Source organism: Elephas maximus, chromosome 26 (genome assembly GCF_024166365.1).
Source record: "Elephas maximus indicus isolate mEleMax1 chromosome 26, mEleMax1 primary haplotype, whole genome shotgun sequence".
NCBI lineage: Eukaryota > Metazoa > Chordata > Mammalia > Proboscidea > Elephantidae > Elephas > Elephas maximus.
Window position 1 is genome coordinate 38911668 of NC_064844.1, and position 20839 is coordinate 38932506.

A 20839-nucleotide genomic window follows, 5' to 3' on the forward strand; every position below is an offset into this window, starting at 1 on the left:
GGAAGATGTGGTTACACAAGGACAAAAGCGCTCCACTTTGGGATGGAAAAGCCCTCCTGACAGGCCCAGCCTGCCCTCCCTTGTAATGCAACTGTCCCCTGCTGGGGGTCCTTGGCCTATGGGCATTGCCAGGGAAGATCCTTCCTACTGGGTTCTGAAGGGCTCTCAGGACTCATCTGTGCCTCACCCAGCTCTTCCCCTGAGCATGCATGCAGCCCAGCAGAGAAGGGCCCTGTTCACAGGACTAGCTGTTCATGGGAGGGGCACTGCACTGAAACCCTGTGTCCCAGGCACCAACTCTACCTCGTCCACCACTCTGTTGGTCATGACGTCACCAAGGCAGATCTGCAGGCTGGAAGACACAAGGAGAGGTGCTTGGCTCAGAGACGGTAAGTCAAGGAGAATGTAGAGGCCCACCCTGAAATCTACTATCAACTATCTGAGTGGGGCCATCAAGACAGAGGATGTTATTCAGCGAGGCCCCAAGGAACCATTGGGAGACCAGCTTCAACTTGAGCGAAGGAGGATTCTAACCATCGAGGCTGGGGAGGCAGGCAGCCCCATCCCCACATGGGACAAGCGGAGGCTCCTGGCCATATTGACTCTGGATTTCTAATTGAATGGGGCTACTGGCATTTTGGCTGGTATGATTTTTCCTTGTACAGGACTGCCGGTACATCACAGGAATTTACCTTCCCAGTCCTGTGCCCTCTCAATACCAGTGGCACCACCTCCGCCAGTCATTGTTATAACTCCAAATGTCCCCATTTCCAAAACTGCCCCGGGTGCCCTCCCAGAGATAAGTGTAGCTGTCACCCTTGTATGAGGAGGCAACACCCACCTCCAGTGTGCCCCCCTACCTGGCCCAAACCAGAGGGCAAATGTAATTCTAATGAACTGTTAGAATGTGTGCTTGAGCTCAAAACACACCTGAAATCAGATAAATAAAACATAAGCCAAAAGCCACATTTCTATTCTGCACATTATAAAAAGTACAAGTTTTTTCATTAAAATTAAAAACATCTGGTGGTGAGCTGTTTCTTCAACTGTCAGATTATGCTCCGCCCATTTTGTTTTATGCCCACTTTTTTCTTTTCAATTACAAGTTCATGGAAACAAGTCAGCCAGCACAGAGGGGTATAAAGACTTGGTTATCACTTCCTCTCTCACGGCCTCACCCAAACCCTCCAAGATGAGCAGTGTGAACAGCCTGGTACTGAACACGGGCAAACATACATCCTCAAGGGCTCCTCCCCTTGAAAACGGAGTCCAATAGCATAGGTTACTCCACACCTGCTTTCCCTCCTTGTACTAATACATCATGGACATCCTCAGGTCAGTACACATAGATCCTACTCATCAGTTTTAATAGCTGCAGAATATTCTGTAGTTTGGCAATAGCAAATTTATTTCGACATTCAGCCAATGTCCTCTGAGGCTGAATATTCGTGTCTCCAGAGTTTTTTTTGGTTTTTTTTTTTACCAGATACTTCTGCAATAAACATTTCAGGTACTAATGCTTTTATTTCATACAAGATCCTGGAATTGGGACTGCTGGGCTGAAAAACGTGTAAATTTGAAATTTTGATAGCGATGCCCACCCCTACCACTCCAGTTTTCTACAGTCCTGAGGTTCTGTGTTCCACCTCTGAGTGAGATGGCAAGGATTCCTTGGGACTGGGCACCTAGCCATCCATGCCAGCCTTGACCCCTACCAACAGCTCCAGAGGGAAGAAAGCAGAACCCCAGGACTCAGGACTGGGCACTCAGGAGGTATCTGGGAAGGAGGTTTGTGGCAGAAATGTGGAGATATGGGCTAGTTGCCTGACACGTTTGTCGTATCAAGAGTGACCACATTCTGATCAGGGCCACAATAGATGGATCCTGATAGAGTGGGAGGAAAATGTGGAACAGAACTCAAATTCTTAAAAAGTCCACATTTACTGGACCAGTTGAGACTAGAGAACTCCCCAAGACTATCGCCCCAAACTCTTTAAACCTTGAACCAAAACTACTCCCTGATGTTTAGCTAAATAACAGATTGTCTCATAAAATAAAGAATATCACCCATGAGCACTGCACTCCTTTAAAACATTATCTATATGAGACCAAATGGACAGCAATTGCTCTAAAGCAAAGATGAGAAGATAATGGGACAGGGAAACTAGTTTACTGGAAATTGAACAACTTGAATGGAAATAATGAGAATGTTGACACTTTGTGAAAAATATAACCAATGTCACTGAACATCTCATGTAGAAATTGTTAAATGGAAACCTAATTTGCTATGTAAACTTTCACTAAAAAACACAATAAAATATTATTTAAAAAAAAAAAAAGAGAGTGGCCAGAGAGGGTTGAAGTTCCCTGAGCCTTAAGGCCTGGCCCAGCACACCCAGGGAAGGAAAGCTGCCCCAGGCCCAGCTCTGCCCTTGTCCTCACCTGCCCAGGAAGTCGTCCCTGTCAGGATCCTCATCATATAGGTCCACCTCCAGGTCTTGCCCAGGGACTTCATACACTATGAGCTGGAGGGAAAGAGAGATGTCTCGACCTACAAGTCACACCTCTGGTGAAGCAGATCTCATGAGTGACCCAAGGGGAGACAAATCTTGGCCCCACCACCTGCCAGCTGGGAGCCCCTGGGCAGATTCCTGCCCTCCTTAGCACCTCAGGAACCCCACCTATAAAAGGGGAGTGGTACTCCTCCCCTGTGGAACAGTGAGGAGGATTAGAGACAACAAGTGGAAGCCCATGGTGATTGGGTGACAGTAGCTGCTGTGTTCTACATGGGGTCTATAGCTTCAGAGCACCTTCCCAGCTGATCCTCCAGGGTCAATGAATCTGGGACACCAGGAAGCTGCATTTTATCACCCCTGCTTTCACCGCCACACCCCAAGTGTAGCAGAGCTTCCAGATGTTGTGCTGTGAGGGGAGGGCGGGGCAGTCACCAAAGAGGTATCCCCTGGAATGTGTAATCTGCAGGGCCTTCACAGCCTTAACAGGCTGTGGGTCCCACCATTCAAGTACTAGGGATAGTGGTTGGCCTTAGGAAGAGTTCAGGCTACTGGTGTGTGGCTCTGGCAGGGGAGGCTGAGAGGATTGGAGCAGAGAACTGTGCCTCTGAGGGTTTCTCCTTTGATTTAAAACTTCACTTCCAAGGAATCTGACTTTGGTGGAGAAGGGAGGTAGGAATCATCTACAGGCTGGCCCTCCAGAGGGGCCAGAGAAGCCCCACCTCATGGAGCCTGGTGGATGTGGAAAGAAGAATCCATACAGACCTGCCTGCCCTTCTCAAGTTCTTTGGCATGCAAGGCCTCCTCTTCTGGTCCAGTGTTGCCCCCATAGATATGTAAAAGCCCCAAGGGCCAGTCCCTGCCTTGTCAGTGCCTAGTACAACCAGAGCTGAGCTCAAAGGGCATCGAGGGTAGCCAAAGAAGACTGAGGAGACCTTCACCTCAAACACCTCGTTCCAAGTAGGGTTCAGGTTCCTGTAGATGGTCCTGCTCCGGAAGTGCTGCAGGCCGATGCTGACCTTGGCATAGGGGTCTGACTTGCCTCGGAGCCCCAGGAAGTTGTCCTTCTGGGCCAGCTTCTCTGCCTCCAACAAGTGGACTCTGATCACCCCCTGGAAAATGCCACGGCCCAGGGCTCACAGCTACTCCCCAGGCCATACCAGCCCTCAAGGCCCAGAACAGCAGAGAGAGCCAAAGCTGTCAGAGATCACCCTTGCCCCCTTCTTATCCTCTCAAGTTCTGGATAGGGAAACAGAAGCCAGAGATGGTAGTGAACAGGCCAAGACCGTGTGGCAGGTGATGGCAGGGCCCAGGGCTCTCTGCACTACTGGATGCCCCACCTATGCCCCTGGCCTTCCTACCCCTCCCTGCCTCGAACCTGCCACATGAATGGTTTATTCAGCTGCAACCTTTTCCTACTCCTGTGTCAACAATCCTGCCATCTGAGGAAGTTTACTCCAGGCCTCCCCTGTAATCTGCATGCTGGCTGAACCCCAGTGTCACTCTTTCCTGATACTCAGGTGTACACACCGCTGCAGACACTGCCTGCTGTTGGCAGTGGGTCCATGTGCTCATAAATTCCCCCACACTTGGGCTGTGCCATAGGGCAGACCCCCTTCCCCACACTCACAAGGATGGGTGCTTAAAAAAAAAAAAGAAAAGAAAAATCTAACTCTATTAAAGAACAGAACACAGGAATTAGGAAAAACAAACAAACAATAAACCACACTTCATGGAATATAAGGTAGGCCTTCCTGTCTAGTGCTTTTTTTAAAACACCAGTAAATACATATACTTTTATCCTTTGACCCAGCAATCTCACTTCTAGGAATCTATTCCAATGATATAATGGCAAAAGTATATAAAGACACATGCACAAGGCAATTTATTACAACACTATTTGTAATAGTAAAAGACCTAACACAACTGTCCATCAACAGGGAACTGACTGACATAATTACCCTTTTACAGCCTCTAATGAATTAATAATAAGGAGCTGTTATGGACTGAATCGTGTCCCCAAAAAATATGTACATCAATTTGGCTAGACCATGATTCCCAGTATTGTGTGATTGTCCACCATTATGTCATCTGACCTGATTTTCTTATGTGTTGTAAATTCTACCTCTAAGATGTTAAATGAAGTGGGATAGGTGGCAGTTATGTTAATGAGGCAGGACTGAATTTACAAGATTGGATTGTATCTTGAGCCAATCTCTTTTAATATATAAAAGTGAGCAGAGAGACTGGAGGACCTCAAACCACCAAGAAAGCAGCCCAGAAGCAGAGTACATGCGACCTTTGGACCCAGGGTTCCTGGGTGGAGAAGCTCCCAGTCCAGGGGAAGATCCATGACAAAGACCTTCCTCCTGAACCCACAGAGAAAGCCTTCCCCTGGAGCTGACTCCCCAGATTTGGGCTTCTAACCTACTAGACCATGAGATAATAAAGCTATCCACTTGTGGTATTTTTGTTATGGCAGCACTAGATGACTACGACAGAAGTCCTGGTGGCACGGTGGTTAAGGTCAGCGTTGGGACCCACCAGCCAGTCCATGGGATAAAGATGTGGCAGTTAAGCTTCCATAAAGATTACAGCCTTGGAAACTCTGTGGGGCAGTTCTACTCTGTCTTATAAGGTCTCTATGAGTTGCAACAAGAACACAACGACAATGAATTAAAGGAATGAGGAAATGATCAATGGCTGGAAACATCAAAAAAGGAGACATTCTCTCTTTAATAAATGGTGTAGGCATACCAGGATATCCATCTGCAAAAAAATGAAACAAGACCCATACCTCACACCATCCACAAAAACAAATTCAAAATGGATCAAAGACCTAAATATAAAATCTAAAACGATAAAGACCACGGAAGAAAAAATAGGGACAATGCTAGGAGCCCTAATACATGGCATAAACAGTATACAAAACATTACTAACAATGCAGAAGAGAAACTAGATAACCCAGAGCACCTAAAAATCAAACATCTATGCTCATCCAAAGACTTCACCAAAAGAGTAAAAAGATTACCTACAGACTGGGAAAAAGTTTTTGATCAGCATCTGATCTCTAAAATCTACAAGATACTGCAAAACCTCATCTACGAAAAGACAAATAACCCAATCAAAAAATGGGCAAAGGATATGAACACGCACTTCAATAAAGAAGACATTCAGGGAGCTAACAGATACATGAGGAAATGTTCACAATCATTAGCCATTAGAGAAATGCAAATCAAAACTACAATGAGATTCCGTCTCACTCCAACAAGGCTGGCATTAATTCAAAAAACACAAAATCATAAATGTTGAAGAGGCTGTGGAGAGATTGGAACACTTACACACTGCTGGTGGGAATGTCAAATGGTACAACCACTTTGGAAATCGATTTGTACTTCCTTAAAAAGCTAGAAATAGAACTACCATACGATCCAGCAATCTCACTCCTTGCAATATATCCTAGAGAAATAAGAGCCTTTACACGAACAGATATATGCACACCTATGTTCATTGCAGCATTGTATACAATAGCAAAAGATGGAAGCAACCAAGGTGCCCATCAACGGATGAATGGATAAATAAATTATGGTATATTCACACAATGGAATACTACGCATCAATAAAGAACAATGATGAATCTGTGAAACATTTCATAACATGGAGGAATCTGGACGGCATCATGCTGAGTGAAATCAGTCAGTTGCAAAAGGACAAATATTGTATGAGACCAGTATTATAAGAACTCGAGAAATAATTTAAACATCATTCTTTGATGGTTACAAGAGTGGGGAAGACAAGAGTTTTCACTAATTAGATAATAGGTAAGAACTATTTTATTTGAAGGGAAAGACAACACACAATACAGGAGAGGTTAGCACAACTGGGCTAAACCAAAAGCAAAGAAGTTTCCCAAATAAACTGAACGCTTCGAAGGCCAGCGTAGCAGGGGCAGGGATGTGGGGACCATGGTTTCAGGGGACATCTAAGACAATTGGCATAATAAAACCTATTAAGAAAACATTCTGCATCCCACTTTGGAGAGTGGCGTCTGGGGTCTTAAACGCCAGCAAGCAGCGATCTAAGATGCATCAATTGGTCTCAACCCACCTGGAAAACAAAGGAGAAAGACAAGCACCAAAGACACAAGGTAATTATGAGCCCAAGAGACAGAAAGGGCCACATAAATGAGAGACTACATCAGCCTGAGACCAGAAGAACTAGATGGTGCCTAACTACAACAGGGAATACAACAGAGAACCCCTGAGGGAGAGGGAGAGCAGTGGGTTGCAGACCCCAAATTCTCGTAAAAAGACCAGACTTAATGATCTCACTGAGACTACAAGGACCCCAGAGGTCATGGTCCCCAGACCTTCTCTTAGCCCAAGACAGGAACCATTCCCAAAGCCAACTCTTCAGACAGGTATTGGACTGGACTACAGGATAGAAAATGATACTGGTGAAGAGTGAGCTTCTTGGATCAAGTAGACACATAAGGCTATGTGGGCAGCTCCTATCTGGAGAAGAGATGAGAAGGCAGAGGGGGTCAGAAGCTGGCCAAATGGACATCAAAATAGAGAGTGGAGGGAAGGAATGTGCTGTCTCATTAGAGGGAGAGCAACTAGGAGTAAATAGCAAGGTGTATATAAGTTTTTGTATGAGAGACTGACTTGGTTTGTAAACTTTCACTTAAAGCACAATAAAAATTAAAAAAAAAGAGAGAGACATTCTCACATTACATGCCTTCCATACACAAACCACCTATGAAGTAATCTTGCCAAAAAATTGAGCTTGAATTTTTCTAGATTCAACTCCCAGCTACAGGAAACACAAGAACATGTTAAACTACACCACAGAAATGCAATCAACCAAACAGCTTGTCAGAAACTCTACAGTACATAACCTTGTTTCTTCAACAAGTAAACTGCAAGAAATAAAATAGAGATGGAGGAGGAACCTATGGATTAAAGATTTAAATATCAACCAAACACAATGTGTATACCTTATTTAGATCTCAATTCAAACTAAAAAAAAAAAAATACATTTATGAGATAACTGAAATTTTAACATTGCCTGAATATTTGATGGTAATAAGAAATTATGTATAATTGCTTAAGTATGATGATGGCACAATGCTTATGTTTTTATACTTAAAAAAAAAAAAAACCATTGCCATTGAGTTGATTCTGACTCATAGTGACCTATAGGACAGAGTAGAACTGCCTCATAGAGATTTCAAGGAGCGCCAGGTAGACTCAAACTGCCGACCTTTCGGTTAGCAGCCGTATTCTTAACCACTACACCACCAGGGTTTCCTTAAAAACAAGAGACTCCTTATATTTTAGAGATATATACTTAAAAATATAATAAAAGACAAAAAAGGAAAAACTGTGAGGAAATCACCAAACGATTTAGGTGCGGTAAAAAGTGCTGAGACTGGGGTGTGTCTTTGTGGGATGTCGGGAAGAAGGAAAAATGACACTGGGCAAGGTGAGGGTGGGACGTGTCTCTGTGTTCTGGGTGTCATACGTACCGACTTTGCTTGTCAGCCTCATCAAGGTGCTGGGAGGCCCATTGTCGGGGCAAGCACGCATTACCAAACCTTACAAGACTTGCTGCTATATGTCTCTGCAAATACAAGGCCCCTCCTGGACCAGGGGCTCAACATGACAAAGATGCCAGTAAGGGGAGTTGAGGGCACAGGGCAAGCAGGGAAGTGGGACCAGGTGGTACAGGTACATCTACCCTCATGATTACAGGGCTTTCTCAGGAGTCAGGGAACACGAACAAGATGATCAAAGAGAAGCTTTGGTGGCACTTGTGGAGTCTTCTTTGAGGGAGTCAGGATGGGAGGGAATGAATGAGAGCTGGAGGGAATTGGTGAGGCTCAAGAAGGAGCCCCAGCCTGAAAGCTGGGACACTGGGGGATGAGTACCTGGGAGCCACCCCCACAGGAGGAGCCAGCGGAGTGTCTGAGGAGACAGGGCACAGGAAGAAGGCTGAGAGGAGGTATGTGTCTGTCTCCCAACCAGCCTATACCCTCCCAGGTCACAGTGCCAGGTGTGGCACAGGCCTGAGTAGGAGCAGCCATCAGGGTAAGCGTAAAAAGAAACCAATGCCCCACATTTAACACCAGTGGTAAACTTGGGTGCTTCCCCACTCCCAAGGCCCTGAGTTCCAGCCCTGATGGGCTCACGCCCACAGCCCGGGCACCTTTCTATGGGGACGCCACATGGCTGCCCCAGGGACTTCCTGAGCTGGGCCGAGGACCAGGACTATGGGACTTAGCACCCAAGGAAGCCCCAGGTCCTGACTCAAAAGGGGATTCTCTTCTGTAAACCCCAAAGATTCTTCCTGCCACAAAATTGTTGGAGACCTAGGTAACATCATGTGCCGGAAAGGAGGATGGGAGGCTCCTAGATCTTCACAGGGGCCAGAGCCCACAGTTCCCAACACAGGCCACAAGGAGGCACCAGGAGCTGCTGGTAAGGAATCAACCCTGGGCCCTGTCCCTCACCAGCTGGGTGATCTTGGGCAAGTCATTCAACCTCCCCAGGCTCAGTCTCCGCCCTATAAAATGGGGATGCAGCACCCTCAGGGTAGTAATGAGGATTATCATCTGATAATACATCTGTCTCAACACTGGGCCCAGGGCCCCATGGCCAGGGCTGGTACTTACGCAGGGCAGAGGGAAGCGCAAGTTGGTCACGTCCAAGCCCTTCTTCACAGGCACAGTCACTCGGTTGGGCAGCACCAGGTGGGTGGCGATGAGGTCCTCCAGTAGGCTGTCAGACACCTCGCTGGGGACACCAGAGCATCACATGTTATGGGGGCGTGCATTACTTCCCCCACAACGCCTGCACCTCCACCCATGCCTAGAGCTGGAGTCAGGAGCAGAGCTTGGCAGGGTGGGCCTGGCCAGGAGAAAGCAGCCCTGACCCTAGCCTGCCGGGGATGGTTGCGTGCCTGTGTGTATGGTGCATGTGTTGAGGGGATATATTTTGACAGTCTGTGACTGACCAGTCTATTGAAAATAGCAGCCTGGTCCCGTAAACCCCCCTTCTTGCTGCCCTAATCCTGCTTTGTTCTTCTTCCAGGCAGCACAGCATTGTGTTGTTGTTGTTGTTAGGTGCCATCAAATCGGTTCCTACTCAGAGCCACCCTATGTACAACAGAATGAAACACTGCCCAGTCCTGCACCATCCTCACAATCGTTGTTATGCTTGAGCCCATTGTTGCAGCCACTGTGTCAATCCATCTTGTTAAGAGTCATCCTCTTTTTCGCTCACACTCTACTTTACCAAGCATCATGTCCTCCAGGGACTAGTCCCTGCTGATAACATGCCCAAGGTATGTGAGACAAGTCTCACCATCCTCGTTTCTAAGGAGCATTCTGGTTGTACTTCTTCCAAGACAGATGTGTTTGTTCTTCTGGCAGTCCATGGTGTGTTCAATATTCTTCACCAGCCCCATAATTCAAAAGCAACAATTCTTCCTTGGTCTTCCTTATTCCTTGTCCACCTTTTGCATGCATATGAAGTGACTGAAAACACCATGGCTTGGATCAGGCACACTCAGTCTTAAAGTAACATCTTTGCTTTTTAACACTTTAAAGAGATCTTTTGCAGGAAATTTGCCCAATGAAATGCATTGTTTAATTCCTTGACTACTGCTTCCATGGGTGTTGATCGTGGATCCAACAAAAATGAAATCCTTTACAACTTCAATCCTTTCCCCATTTATTATGATGTTGCTTATTGGTCCAATTGTGAAAATTTTTGTTTTCTTTATGTTGAGGTGTGATCTATACTGAAGGTCTTTGATCTTCATCAGTAAGTGCTTCATGTCCTCTTCAGTTTCAGCAAGCAAGATTGTGTCATCTGCTTTTTGCAGGCTGTTAATGAGTTTTACTTCAATCAATGTTCCACTGCTATTCATAAGGTTTTCACTGGACAATTTTTTCAGTAGACTGCCAAGTCCTTCTTCCTATTCTGTCTTAGTCTGGAAGCTCAGCTGAGTCCTGTCCACCAAGGGTGACCCTGCTGGTATTTGAAATTCCAATGGCAACGGTTCCAGGATCACAGCAAAACACAAGCCACTACAGTAGGACAAACTGAGACACGTGGTAGAACAGCATGGTAGCTGAAGACAATGACCCAGAGCCTGTGTGAGCCTTGCAGCTCTATCACTCACTAGCTGTGAGACATTGGGCAAGTCACTGACCTTTCTGGACCTCAGTGTCCTCATCTCTAAAATGGGGATAATAATGCCCACCTCCTAGAGTTGTTATGTGGATATGTTAATATGTGTAAAGTGCTGAGAACGGTGCTAGCACGTAGCAATTGCTATGTGAGTGCTAGCTATTGTAGCCCTCCCACCCCCAGATAAAACATCATAATGCTCTTTGTTTATTGCCTGATTCTGTCCCTACAGTATAGAGAGACAGTGCCTAGAACAAGATGGAACACAGTAGGTGTTCGATAAATATTTTTTGAGTGAACAAATGCATAACTGGATTCTCTGCATCCACAAGGGCTGAGATCAGTGGGGATGACCCCAGTGAGGAAGACAGCGAGCGGCCCTTCCTGCAGGCTGCTGCCTGAGCCTAGATAGTGGCTGGTGCCAGCCCTGGCCAGTCCAGCTGCCCCCATTCCTAGGGAGGTGTTCACATGCGGCTGGAGTCCCATGGAAGGAAGGAGAGGTCTCCCAGACCTGCCCCTCCTCACTGGCCTGTGGCGGCCGCCCCTCCTACACCTGTGCTTGTGGCCATGGTTGATTGCGGGGTACATGGCTCCTCACCACTCGCTTGGATTGGGGAGGAGGGTGCAGTGAGGAAGAAAGGAGGAAACGTGCATCCACACCACTGCGCCACCACCACACACACGTGCTCTCACTGGGATCCTAGACAGAGGAAGCAGGCTCCCCTCTACTGAGAAAGAGCCCAGGGGCGAAGTTACTTGTCCGAAATCACACAGTCACTAAGTGACAGAGTCAGGGGTCTAGCCTGGCTGGGTCTAGTTCCAACAGCTGTGCACACTTCTCATTAGTCCTCACGGCCATCCCCAGGTCCACATCTTATCTTCTCAGAGCTACTTGTCCTACACCAGGACAGGGACCTACATATTCCTCAGCCCAACATTCAGCAAAGCGCTTCTCACCCATAATGTGTGTGTGAATGCACACGTGTGTGTGTGAGTATGTGTGTGCCTGTACACACACACGCGCTGGGTATAGTGCCTGCCCACAGAGGGCCACTCAACATCATTAGCCTCTCATACCACGCCCCAACACACATACTTTTCCCTCTGGAGAAGGAGAGCTTGCTACTGCCCTCACTCCTCACGCAGCCAGAGTGGGGTGGGACCCATGACCACCATGAAGCTGCACAGCCCTGAGGACCCCACAGCCACTTGGGATCTCCCCGGCGGCATTCCCAGGCACTTACTTGATTCCTGGTGCATCCAGCAGGTTGGTCAGACCTGTCCAGTTGATCTGCAGGTGCTGCAGGGGCAGAGGTAGGTTGTTAGGCTGGAAGGCACTGGGAGTCCAGCGCTAAGAACCCTCTGCCAAGCACCTCAACCCCACCTGAATAGAGAGCCCAACCTGTCAAGGAGGCACCCTCAGCAGGGGTATAAGAACAGGTGAGGGTACCTCCTCATCCTCTCAGGCCTCAGGCAGGCTGTGGAGCTTGCTGCTTCCTGCCAGGACCACCACATGGCCACAAGCCGGCCTGGGTTTAGAGATATCTGAGTTTTGTCTCCGCTCCACTTCAGACTACCTGGGTGACCTTGGCAAGCTACTTGTCTGAGCTCAGTTTCCCCATCTTAGGGAGAGCAGAGTCTTAGCCTTAAGGATTAAATGAGATAATCCTTACATGCCCAGGACTAGGTGAGGCTCAGGCAATATCCACTCTTGTGCTCAAACCCAGACCCTGGGGCAGTAGAGAATGCTCGGTTACAAGGCAGGGACGCCTCCAGCCCCTGAACTCACCGGCTTCTGTAGGAAGAACAGGGTCACAGCTCCCACGAAGGGCTTGTCCACTAGGAGGGGCTCCAGGATGACCCGCAGTGTGCCCTGCAGCTGGATGGGCACAGAGGGCCATGAGGGACCCCAGCTCCTTTCCTTCTGTGCCTGCTGCATCCAGTCTGCTGCTGCCTCCTCTCATGCCCATTCCCCCCAAAGGTCAGGATCATCCACCCAGGCTGCCTGCTGCCACAGCAGAGACCACCCTTGGGGTGCAGAGGCATAGACACAGCTTCCACCCCTTTGCTGGCTACCAAGGGGCCCTGAGCTGCCTCTCTGCCTCCTGCAAGTGTACCAGGCTTGAGCGGGCCTACTGCCTTGTCCACAGTGTCAGGCAGCCCAGCCAACAGGGAGCTAGGAGTGATTTCTGACTCCAATTCAGCTACTTTACTTTTGGCATGAGACAGTTCCACTTCCTCAGTCCACCTCAGTTTCTAAATGATGGCTTTGCACTGCTCCATAAACAGAACGTCTCACTTCCACTGGCAGTCAAACCCTCTCCTGGAGGTACTTTGCAAACAGAGGCAGGCTGTGGGGCCACAGAGGCAGAGCACCAGGTCCAGAAGCCCAGCACCACCGCTTCCTGGCTGTGTGGCCTCAGCCTGGACGCCTCCACCACCACCAGCCTCTGGGTTTGGTGCCATTTCCCTGCTTTGCAGCTGCTCCAGCATGGCCCACTTCCCCCTCCCCACCCTCATCCCAGGGGCTGGACCAGGGGCAGGCAAGCTGGGCTCTACCCACCTGAATGCCTTTCACACCAGCCTGTATCTTCTGCAGCTCCACGCTGATTTCACAGTCCCCAATATAGCTGAAAGTAGGGAGGTAGGAAGAAGATGGGGGGGGGGAGGGACAGGTCCAACTGCTCAGAGAGGTCAAGAAACTTGTCCAGAATCACACAGCCCAGGCCCAGGCACCAGGCTGCCAAGCCTGAGCTCTGCATCACTTTGCCCATGATCTCAGCCTTTGCATAGACCCTGGTCCAGCCAGACCCCAGGAGGCAGCCCCCAGGCCCTGTATCCAGAAGCCATCCCATGCACATCCCCACCTATGAACATGAGGCAGTGGCTCTGGGCACCACCTCACCCCACAGAGGGGAGAGAGCAGAGATGAGAAGGAGAGGCTCTTAGTGAGCACACTGCCCCTGCTTCCACCGCTGCTGCAGCTGCCTGACTCTGCCCAAGTATCCTCCGGGAGAACACAGAAGAGCTCCAGCTGCTTAAGCCAGCTGCTCCTGTGGAGAAGCCCCAGGCTGTTGCAGTGGGCGGTGGGTGTGCCGAAGGTAGCAAGGTTTCAAGTTGCAAGGATGATAGCCTGAGGCCGGTTGGTGGCTCTTCCCAGGTGATAGGCACAGGGGGCCCAGAATGGGTGTCCCTGAGTGTGTGAAAGTCCCACAGTGACCCACCCCGGGGCTAAGAGATTCTGTCAAAGCCCTGAGGGGAGGACTAAGCGGACAGAGAGGCCAGCCATCAAATATCCAGAGGACTCAGGCAGAGGAGCAGGATGCCATGAGCCACACAACTGCCAAGTGCCCCTGAAAGGACAGGCACAGAAGGCAGAAGAGAGCCCATAGGGGCCATCTGAGCTGACTGGGAGGCTGGGGGAACCAGATGCCCTCAACATACCCCAACTCTTCATACATGGATCTTGGGGCCCGGCCTCGGGGACAGTAGCACCGTGATAGCCCACTCACCATTCCAACACACTTGAGACCAGCCCCACAGTGGGAATGAGTGTGCCTGGAGCTGTCTTCCTAACAAGCCCTGAGTGCCAGCCTCTGGTCTAAGGACAGAGAATGTGAGGCCCTGGAAAGGAATGGCAACATTCTGGAACCTCAGGAGGTGACCCTTTGTCCTTTGAAGCACAAGTCAGATCTCACTTCCTCTGGGAAGACATCAAGCCTATTACTAACCTCACCCAAAAGAGGTGCCCTTGCCCAGCCCACTGAGTAAGCCCTCTTGTGTCTTTGCAGCCTCTAGTTCTCGAGATGTACCCAGGGCCCGTTCTCCTGCTGGCCCTTCTCAGCCATTGCCCTGGGCCTGACCACACCTGCTGCCTCTAGCCACTTGCTCTCTCAAGGCAGTTGACCTAGCCCCAAGCTCCAAAAAAGTTCTGCTGTCTGGGCCTTGGGACCCTTAGGGTGCCCTGGGAGCCTGGTCTGATGGCAGAAACCAGACATGGCCTAGGGGTCAGATAGAGGCAGCTCCCCTGGGACCAGTCCTTCCTCCATCCATTCTTCTGACACTCCTCCCCCCTCAAGCAGGGACGTTGTACCCCAGTCCCAGGGGCGGGGGTTGTCACTGTGAGGGGCATTCACATTCCAAATCAGAGTGTATATATACTACTCCATCTTCAAACAAGCTGTTCCCACAGAGCCCCCTGCAGCCTCTGAAGCCCACACTGGCTCCCACAGTGAGAGCTCACCACAGCTGCAGGTCTACTACCACCTGTCTTCGGTTATACTTGTTAGCGTAGGCCTTGACACCATTGATCCGAGGGCACTGGAAGAGATGCCAGGGAGCGGGTTTAGCAGAGCTTTTGCAACAGAGGATGCTGGCAGCACCCTGCCCAGCACTGGGCTTCATCAACAACAGCAGCCACGACTACTGCCCTCCCAGGATGAGATACAAACACAGAAATCCAACCTGTAGCCCCTGATCATCCTTGGCACCCATGAGGCTTCCTTCCCTAGAATGTGTACCCTTCTTCCCCTCCCTTTCTGCCTCCATATTTACCAAGCACCTACTCTTCCAGGCACTGGACTTGGGAGTCAGCAGGGAACAAGGCAACCCTGAGCCTGCCTCATGGACTCACAGCCTAGCAGAGGCGAAGATAGTTGGGGAGGGGACTACAGTGAGGTGCAGCCTGTGCAGTCACATGGGGACTTGGGGGCTCCAGAAGTATCTCCAACCCAGCCTCAGGGGTCAGTGAGACTTCATGGAAGAAGGGTCATTTAAGTTGAGAACTGGTGGGTAAGTAGGAGTTGGCCCCATAAGGGTGGAAGGAGAGGGCAAGGTCCTCGGCAGAGGGAGCTGACCCTAGGAAGTCAAGTGCTGGCACCCCAGGCCAGGCTTCCCAGGCTCTGAGGCCAAGGGCTAAGCCTGTAGATAATTTTTCTTCTGTTATCAGCTTTCCCTCTCTGCCCTCTTTGTCCAGACTCTGCCCAGGCAGCACTGGAGTGAGGTCTGGTCGTTATTTATCAATAAGACAAAACAGATTTCATTTCAACTCAAGTTAACGATATACATGCTGAAGTGGTCAGGGGTGAACCCACTGATGTCTACAAGTTACTCTGAAATGTATCCAAAAAAAGATGGATAGAAAGCTGGATGCATGGATATGTAATAAAGCAAATACAGTGAAAGGTTAACAACTATACATTCCGATAGTGTACAGTGGTGTCACTGTATAATTCTTTCAATTTTCTGTGTGTTTTGAATTTTTTGTAATAAAATGCTGGAGAAAATATCCAATCAGCCACACTATAGGAAAGATTAAATTATTATTTCTCTTCTCTCCAAATGCATTACCATGTGAAGAGTTTATTAAAGAGTATGGTATCAAAAATGTAGAGAAAAAGTATGATAGAGATATGTAGAGCAGTTAATGAAAAATATGTGGTTTTTCCAGAGTTTGTGGTATTCATGATATGTTGGCTTTTTAAAATGTGTAATGTGTTGCAATTTATTTTCTCATTCTAAGTAAATATTCACTTTCTGCCTAATTTTGTGTTTGTAATTTTATATTCTTTTTATTTAAGCGGGTCCTCAGAATTGTAGAAGCTTCAGGTCCTGGCTCTGCCCTGGCCTCCAAGACTTTGCTGTTAAAGGCCCAGAAAGGTCTGTCCAAGCCTGGGGAGGAGGCAGGGGCATATAACCTTCCAGCGCCGGGCACCTGCTCCAAAGGGGAGGGGAATGGGTTTGCCCATTATCTGTGAAAGCTCAGCCAGCCCCAAGACCCTCGTCTGCAGAGACCCGGGGCTGGGGAAGGCTACCTGCCTGGAGGCCTCTACCATAGAAAGGAGGAATAATCACTATTGGAGCACCTGCTCTGGGCCAAGCAGGGTGCCTCTGGCCCAGGGCTCATGGGTAAGTGAGAGATGCTAATCTGGAATTTGGCCTCCACTGGGCACAGTGCCCTGTGCTGGCCACAACTCAGGCAGTCACACACAGTGGCCATGAGGCCAGGCCTAGTATTCACACTTCACAACAACCTTTAGAAGCGGATCCTTTGATTTTACAGATGAGGAAACAAGCTCAGAGAAGTTAAGTCGTTGACCCAAGGTCACCGCAGCACAGAGCAGAATTAGGCACAGACATGGGGGTGTGGGCAACAGCATCAGGTCCTGGCCAAGCCCAGGAGGTCACATGAGGAGTTCTCTGTGACCCCACGGTAGAAAGGAGTGGCACAGTGTGGAATGGGAGAGCTGAGGGGAGCAGGGCAGGGCCAGCACTTGAAGGGCTTTGAATACCAAGACCAGGAGTCAAGTATTTCTCCTGCAGGGCTGGGGGCACCTGGCCAGGCAGCCAGCTCCCCTGCAGGTTCTCCTGACTTCGCAATAGCATCCCTGCTGCTGCTGCTGCTGCCTACAAGTAAGCTGCTTGCCAGCAGGGCCCCATCCCACAGGCACCACTACTAGACCAGCAGCCTAGCAGAGCAGGCTCTGCTCCAAACACAGCCATCTGCAGGCTTCCTGTGATGCTCTCCTTCTGGGCTTTTAGCCTAGTGAATTCTTCAGAAGCCAGTTCAGACATTACTCCCTCCAGGAAGTCTTCCCTGACTACCTCAGCCCCCACAACCCTCCACTTCTGAGCTCATGCATTCCTCTATCATTGTGCAGGCACTGCCACGTTGTCATCCACCAACTAACGTGTCTGCCTCTCGCAACAAAACGGTGACCTTTCTGAAGGCAGGGCACTGCCACATCCATCTTCTATGTGCCTAGCACACAGCACGTGCTCAAGAAGTCACAAGTGAATGAAACAATTAATGAAAAAAGAAACAGTGGATGCTGGCACAGGTCAGGCCTGGGAGTCTGTGTGGTATAAATCAGGCATGCCCAGTCCACCCGCTACTCAGAGAGAGTGCTAGCCAAGCAGAGGTGGGCACCCACCCTGGGGGCAGCAAGCAGCTCTCAGCAGACTGGTCTGTACTCTGACACCTGCTTGTTCCAGAACTGACCAGATGACAACACCTTTTATTTACTGGGTGATGGCTGTCACAGTAGTTCTCTGCCTGGGGATGCATTTTTGGATGATCAAAATAAGACCACACCAATTTCCCAAGGGGCAATTTGGGGCAGGAGGATCGGGGGACAAGGAAGGAAATAGGCAGCTCAGTCTCCAATACAGAGCTTGACCTTAGGTGAGACACAAACTTCTTTGGTCAGGACCATTTTATCCTGGGAGTCTGGTGAATCCTCACAGAACTAGTGCGGGCTTGAGCCAAGCAGTTAGTAGAGAATTATAAACCACTTTGTGGCACTATCTCCTTCCACGCAGGTGTGCTCTCCCCAGCTGATGCCTGAGGTGAGCAACAGTGACTACATTTTTGTGTCTGTCTGACTTCTGCCATACGGCCATGTTTTCAAAATTCTGCTTAAAAAATGTGGAATGACTTCTCTTGTCCCCTTTTCTGTTCCCTCTGAGCCAGGCCTGGTGCTGGGGACTGAGGGGTCTGTACTGATGCCCAGAGCCTAGGAAATGCAAGTGGGGGTGGCGTCCCCTGTCATATTCTGTGGGAACTTTGCAGTCAGCTGACTGACCTGTGGTGAGGTTGGGGGGAGGTTAGGAGGTGGGACAGAGGACAGAAAGAGACTGCACAACAGGCTCAGGCTGACCTCCTGAGACAACTCTGACCTTCTGTCCAAAACAGAGCTTGGTAAAGGTGAAGGTCCTCAGGTGGATGCTCTTCTCCCGGATCTTGGGCTCGAGTTTCTTCCGGAATTTGTCTTCCATGATCATGCTTAGGTAGGGCCAGATCTGGGAGATGATCTGGGAGGACAAGAAGAGGACCTTGGTGGTCAAGCCTGGGCCCCCACCCAGGCCCATGGCTGCAAAGACCATGTCCTGATCCTCCGCAACCTGGTCCTGGAGGGGTGAGGGCTCCACAGGCCCTATGCTGGCAGCACCCATTGGCCTGCTTGCCACCCATCTACCCACCTATTCATCCATCTGTCCACCTAACATCTGATAACCACAGCAGTGGTTCCCACTCTTGTTCAGGAAGCAGGACCCTAGGCTTTGGTGCTGTTTTGCAGAACACCATGAACTATTAATTCACTAAACTTCATATTATGAAGCTCTTTAACTCTGTGCTAAAACATAAACTATCCTATTCTACATTCTGGTATCGACAAGAAGCAGGTGCCAGAAATTTAAGGAAAATATCACAGAAGAGACACTTAAATTGCTTCCTGTAGATTTTTCTGTAGCAATTAGGAAAAGCTGCTTTTGGCTGATTTCTGTAGCAGAGCACCTTACGGCACTGGTCTGGGAGCCAAGCATGGGGCCTGGGGAGAGGGAAGGTAGCAGAGATCTGGAGCCTGGCAGCAGGTGACAGTGGTGCTCATGGAGGGGTGTGGAAGGAGGGCTAGTCGGCCAATATGTGCTGTTTGGGACAAGGGCTTCTCCCGTTTCCTGTGGACTTGGGTCTCGGTTTAAAGATGTACCCACCTCCCAACCTCCCCCCACTCCAAATCCATTAACTGGAGGAGTCTAGAGGAAAACCTGGTGGTGTAGTGGTTAAGGGCTACGGCTGCTAACCAAAAGGTTGGTAGTTCGAATTCACCAGTCACTCCTTGGGAACTCTACGGAGCAGTTCTACTCTGACGGCAACGGGTTTGGGTTTTTTTTTTAAAGGCTGTGAGACTTTAGGACTTCATTGTCCCCATCTGGAAAAGGGATCATCTCTTTCTGGGCCTTCTCCAAACTCCAATCCTCAAGATTCTACTTTCTAAGTCCTGGTCCCATCTTCTGTCTTGCTGGCTTGTCATTCACCAAGTGCCTCCTGAGTGTGGAGCTGATCCTAGGACCTCAGTGCCCTAATATGTGGTTTGTTTCCACAGCTGTCTACCCATTTAGGCCCTGGGCTATGTGGGCATCTGTGTGTTAGTGAAAGAAAGATGTAAGGCATGCATGAATCCATAAACTAGTTAGTGCATGTGTAGCAAACTCAACTTTGTGGGCATGGCACAAGGTTTGCCCGAGGGGCCCTGGACCTCAGAAATCCTCTTAAAAACAGCACCTTGCTTCCTCCAGATTTTACCATCAGGCAGGTAACAGAGTTTTTGATCCACTGACATTTCTGGTAATTTAAGAATAACAGTCTTTGCTCAACAACCATCAGGAAGCCCCTCCTTAAACCTCACCTAAGTCATTCCTGCTGTAGGCTAAGCCTCTTTCCCAGAGGAAAGATTTGTATTAGAAAAAGCTGTGAGTCAGGAGACTCCGGTGGGGGCTTCAGAGGAGCTTTTCCATTTAGTGACTTGTTTGGGCAGATTAGGCAGCAACAGGAGAGTTTCCTCAGCTGTCTTATTCGGATTCCTCCCTGCTGGGGGAGGGCCAGAGCCCTGGGGGGGTGGGAGGAGGCGGGGGTTCCCCGGTCATCTAACAACAAAGCAATGATACAGCGCTCACGATGTGTCAGGCACCGCTCACGTTGTGTCAGGCACCGGTTGTGCAGTCATCACCTCATTAATCCTCACAACAACCCTATGAGGCAGGGACCATAGTTATTCCCATGTTACAGATGAGAAGGCCAGCTCAGAGACGTTAGGCAACCTGTCCAAGGTCACAGGACAGCGTTGGCGGACTGAGCTTCCTCTCCGTAGGAAAGCACCGACCTCCGACCTCGGCCTGGTTGGCCGGTGGCCCATTGCATTTATTCGCTATACTTTCCTGTATTTTCTAACTTTTCTGCCGTGGCCATGTATAAGTTTTTTAAATTTTTTTTCCTTTTTTAAAGAAAGAAAGCCATTGTCTGGTGAAAGAGAAGAACCTGAGAGGGGTAAGGTGGTCAGGGTGAAGGGCCACCACCTCAACGGCATAGGGGTCATATGTCCCCTTCAGCCCTTCTCGGCGCCTGAGAACTGCCGGGACCCTACGGGCCACCCCCGCCTCATCAAGGCTGCCGCTGGAGGATCAGATGACAGCCCTCCAGGGCCGTAGCCTTACCTTGTTTGCCCAGTCGACCCGCTCCACATCCGGGAAGTGGATCTAGAGAACAGAAGCCCGGAGGGCAAGTTAGAGAGGCTCGCCCCCGACCCGCGAGTCAGAGCCCACCTGCCCGCAAGGAGCGTACATTCGAG

General features: G+C 49.5%; 1 protein-coding gene across 1 annotated transcript in view; it reads right to left on the minus strand.

Annotated features, from left to right (window-relative positions):
- ESYT3 (extended synaptotagmin 3) overlaps positions 1-20839 on the minus strand; it is a 62801-nt gene that overhangs the window by 17177 nt on the left and 24785 nt on the right. The window contains exons 2-11 of the mRNA XM_049870222.1: positions 20706-20747; positions 18390-18524; positions 14956-15032; positions 13276-13342; positions 12502-12591; positions 11957-12012; positions 9191-9311; positions 3455-3625; positions 2443-2525; positions 304-352 (exon numbers count right to left, since the gene is read on the minus strand). Coding sequence (XP_049726179.1) covers positions 304-352; positions 2443-2525; positions 3455-3625; positions 9191-9311; positions 11957-12012; positions 12502-12591; positions 13276-13342; positions 14956-15032; positions 18390-18524; positions 20706-20747 — 891 coding nt within the window. The remainder of the gene's footprint in view (positions 1-303; positions 353-2442; positions 2526-3454; positions 3626-9190; positions 9312-11956; positions 12013-12501; positions 12592-13275; positions 13343-14955; positions 15033-18389; positions 18525-20705; positions 20748-20839) is intronic.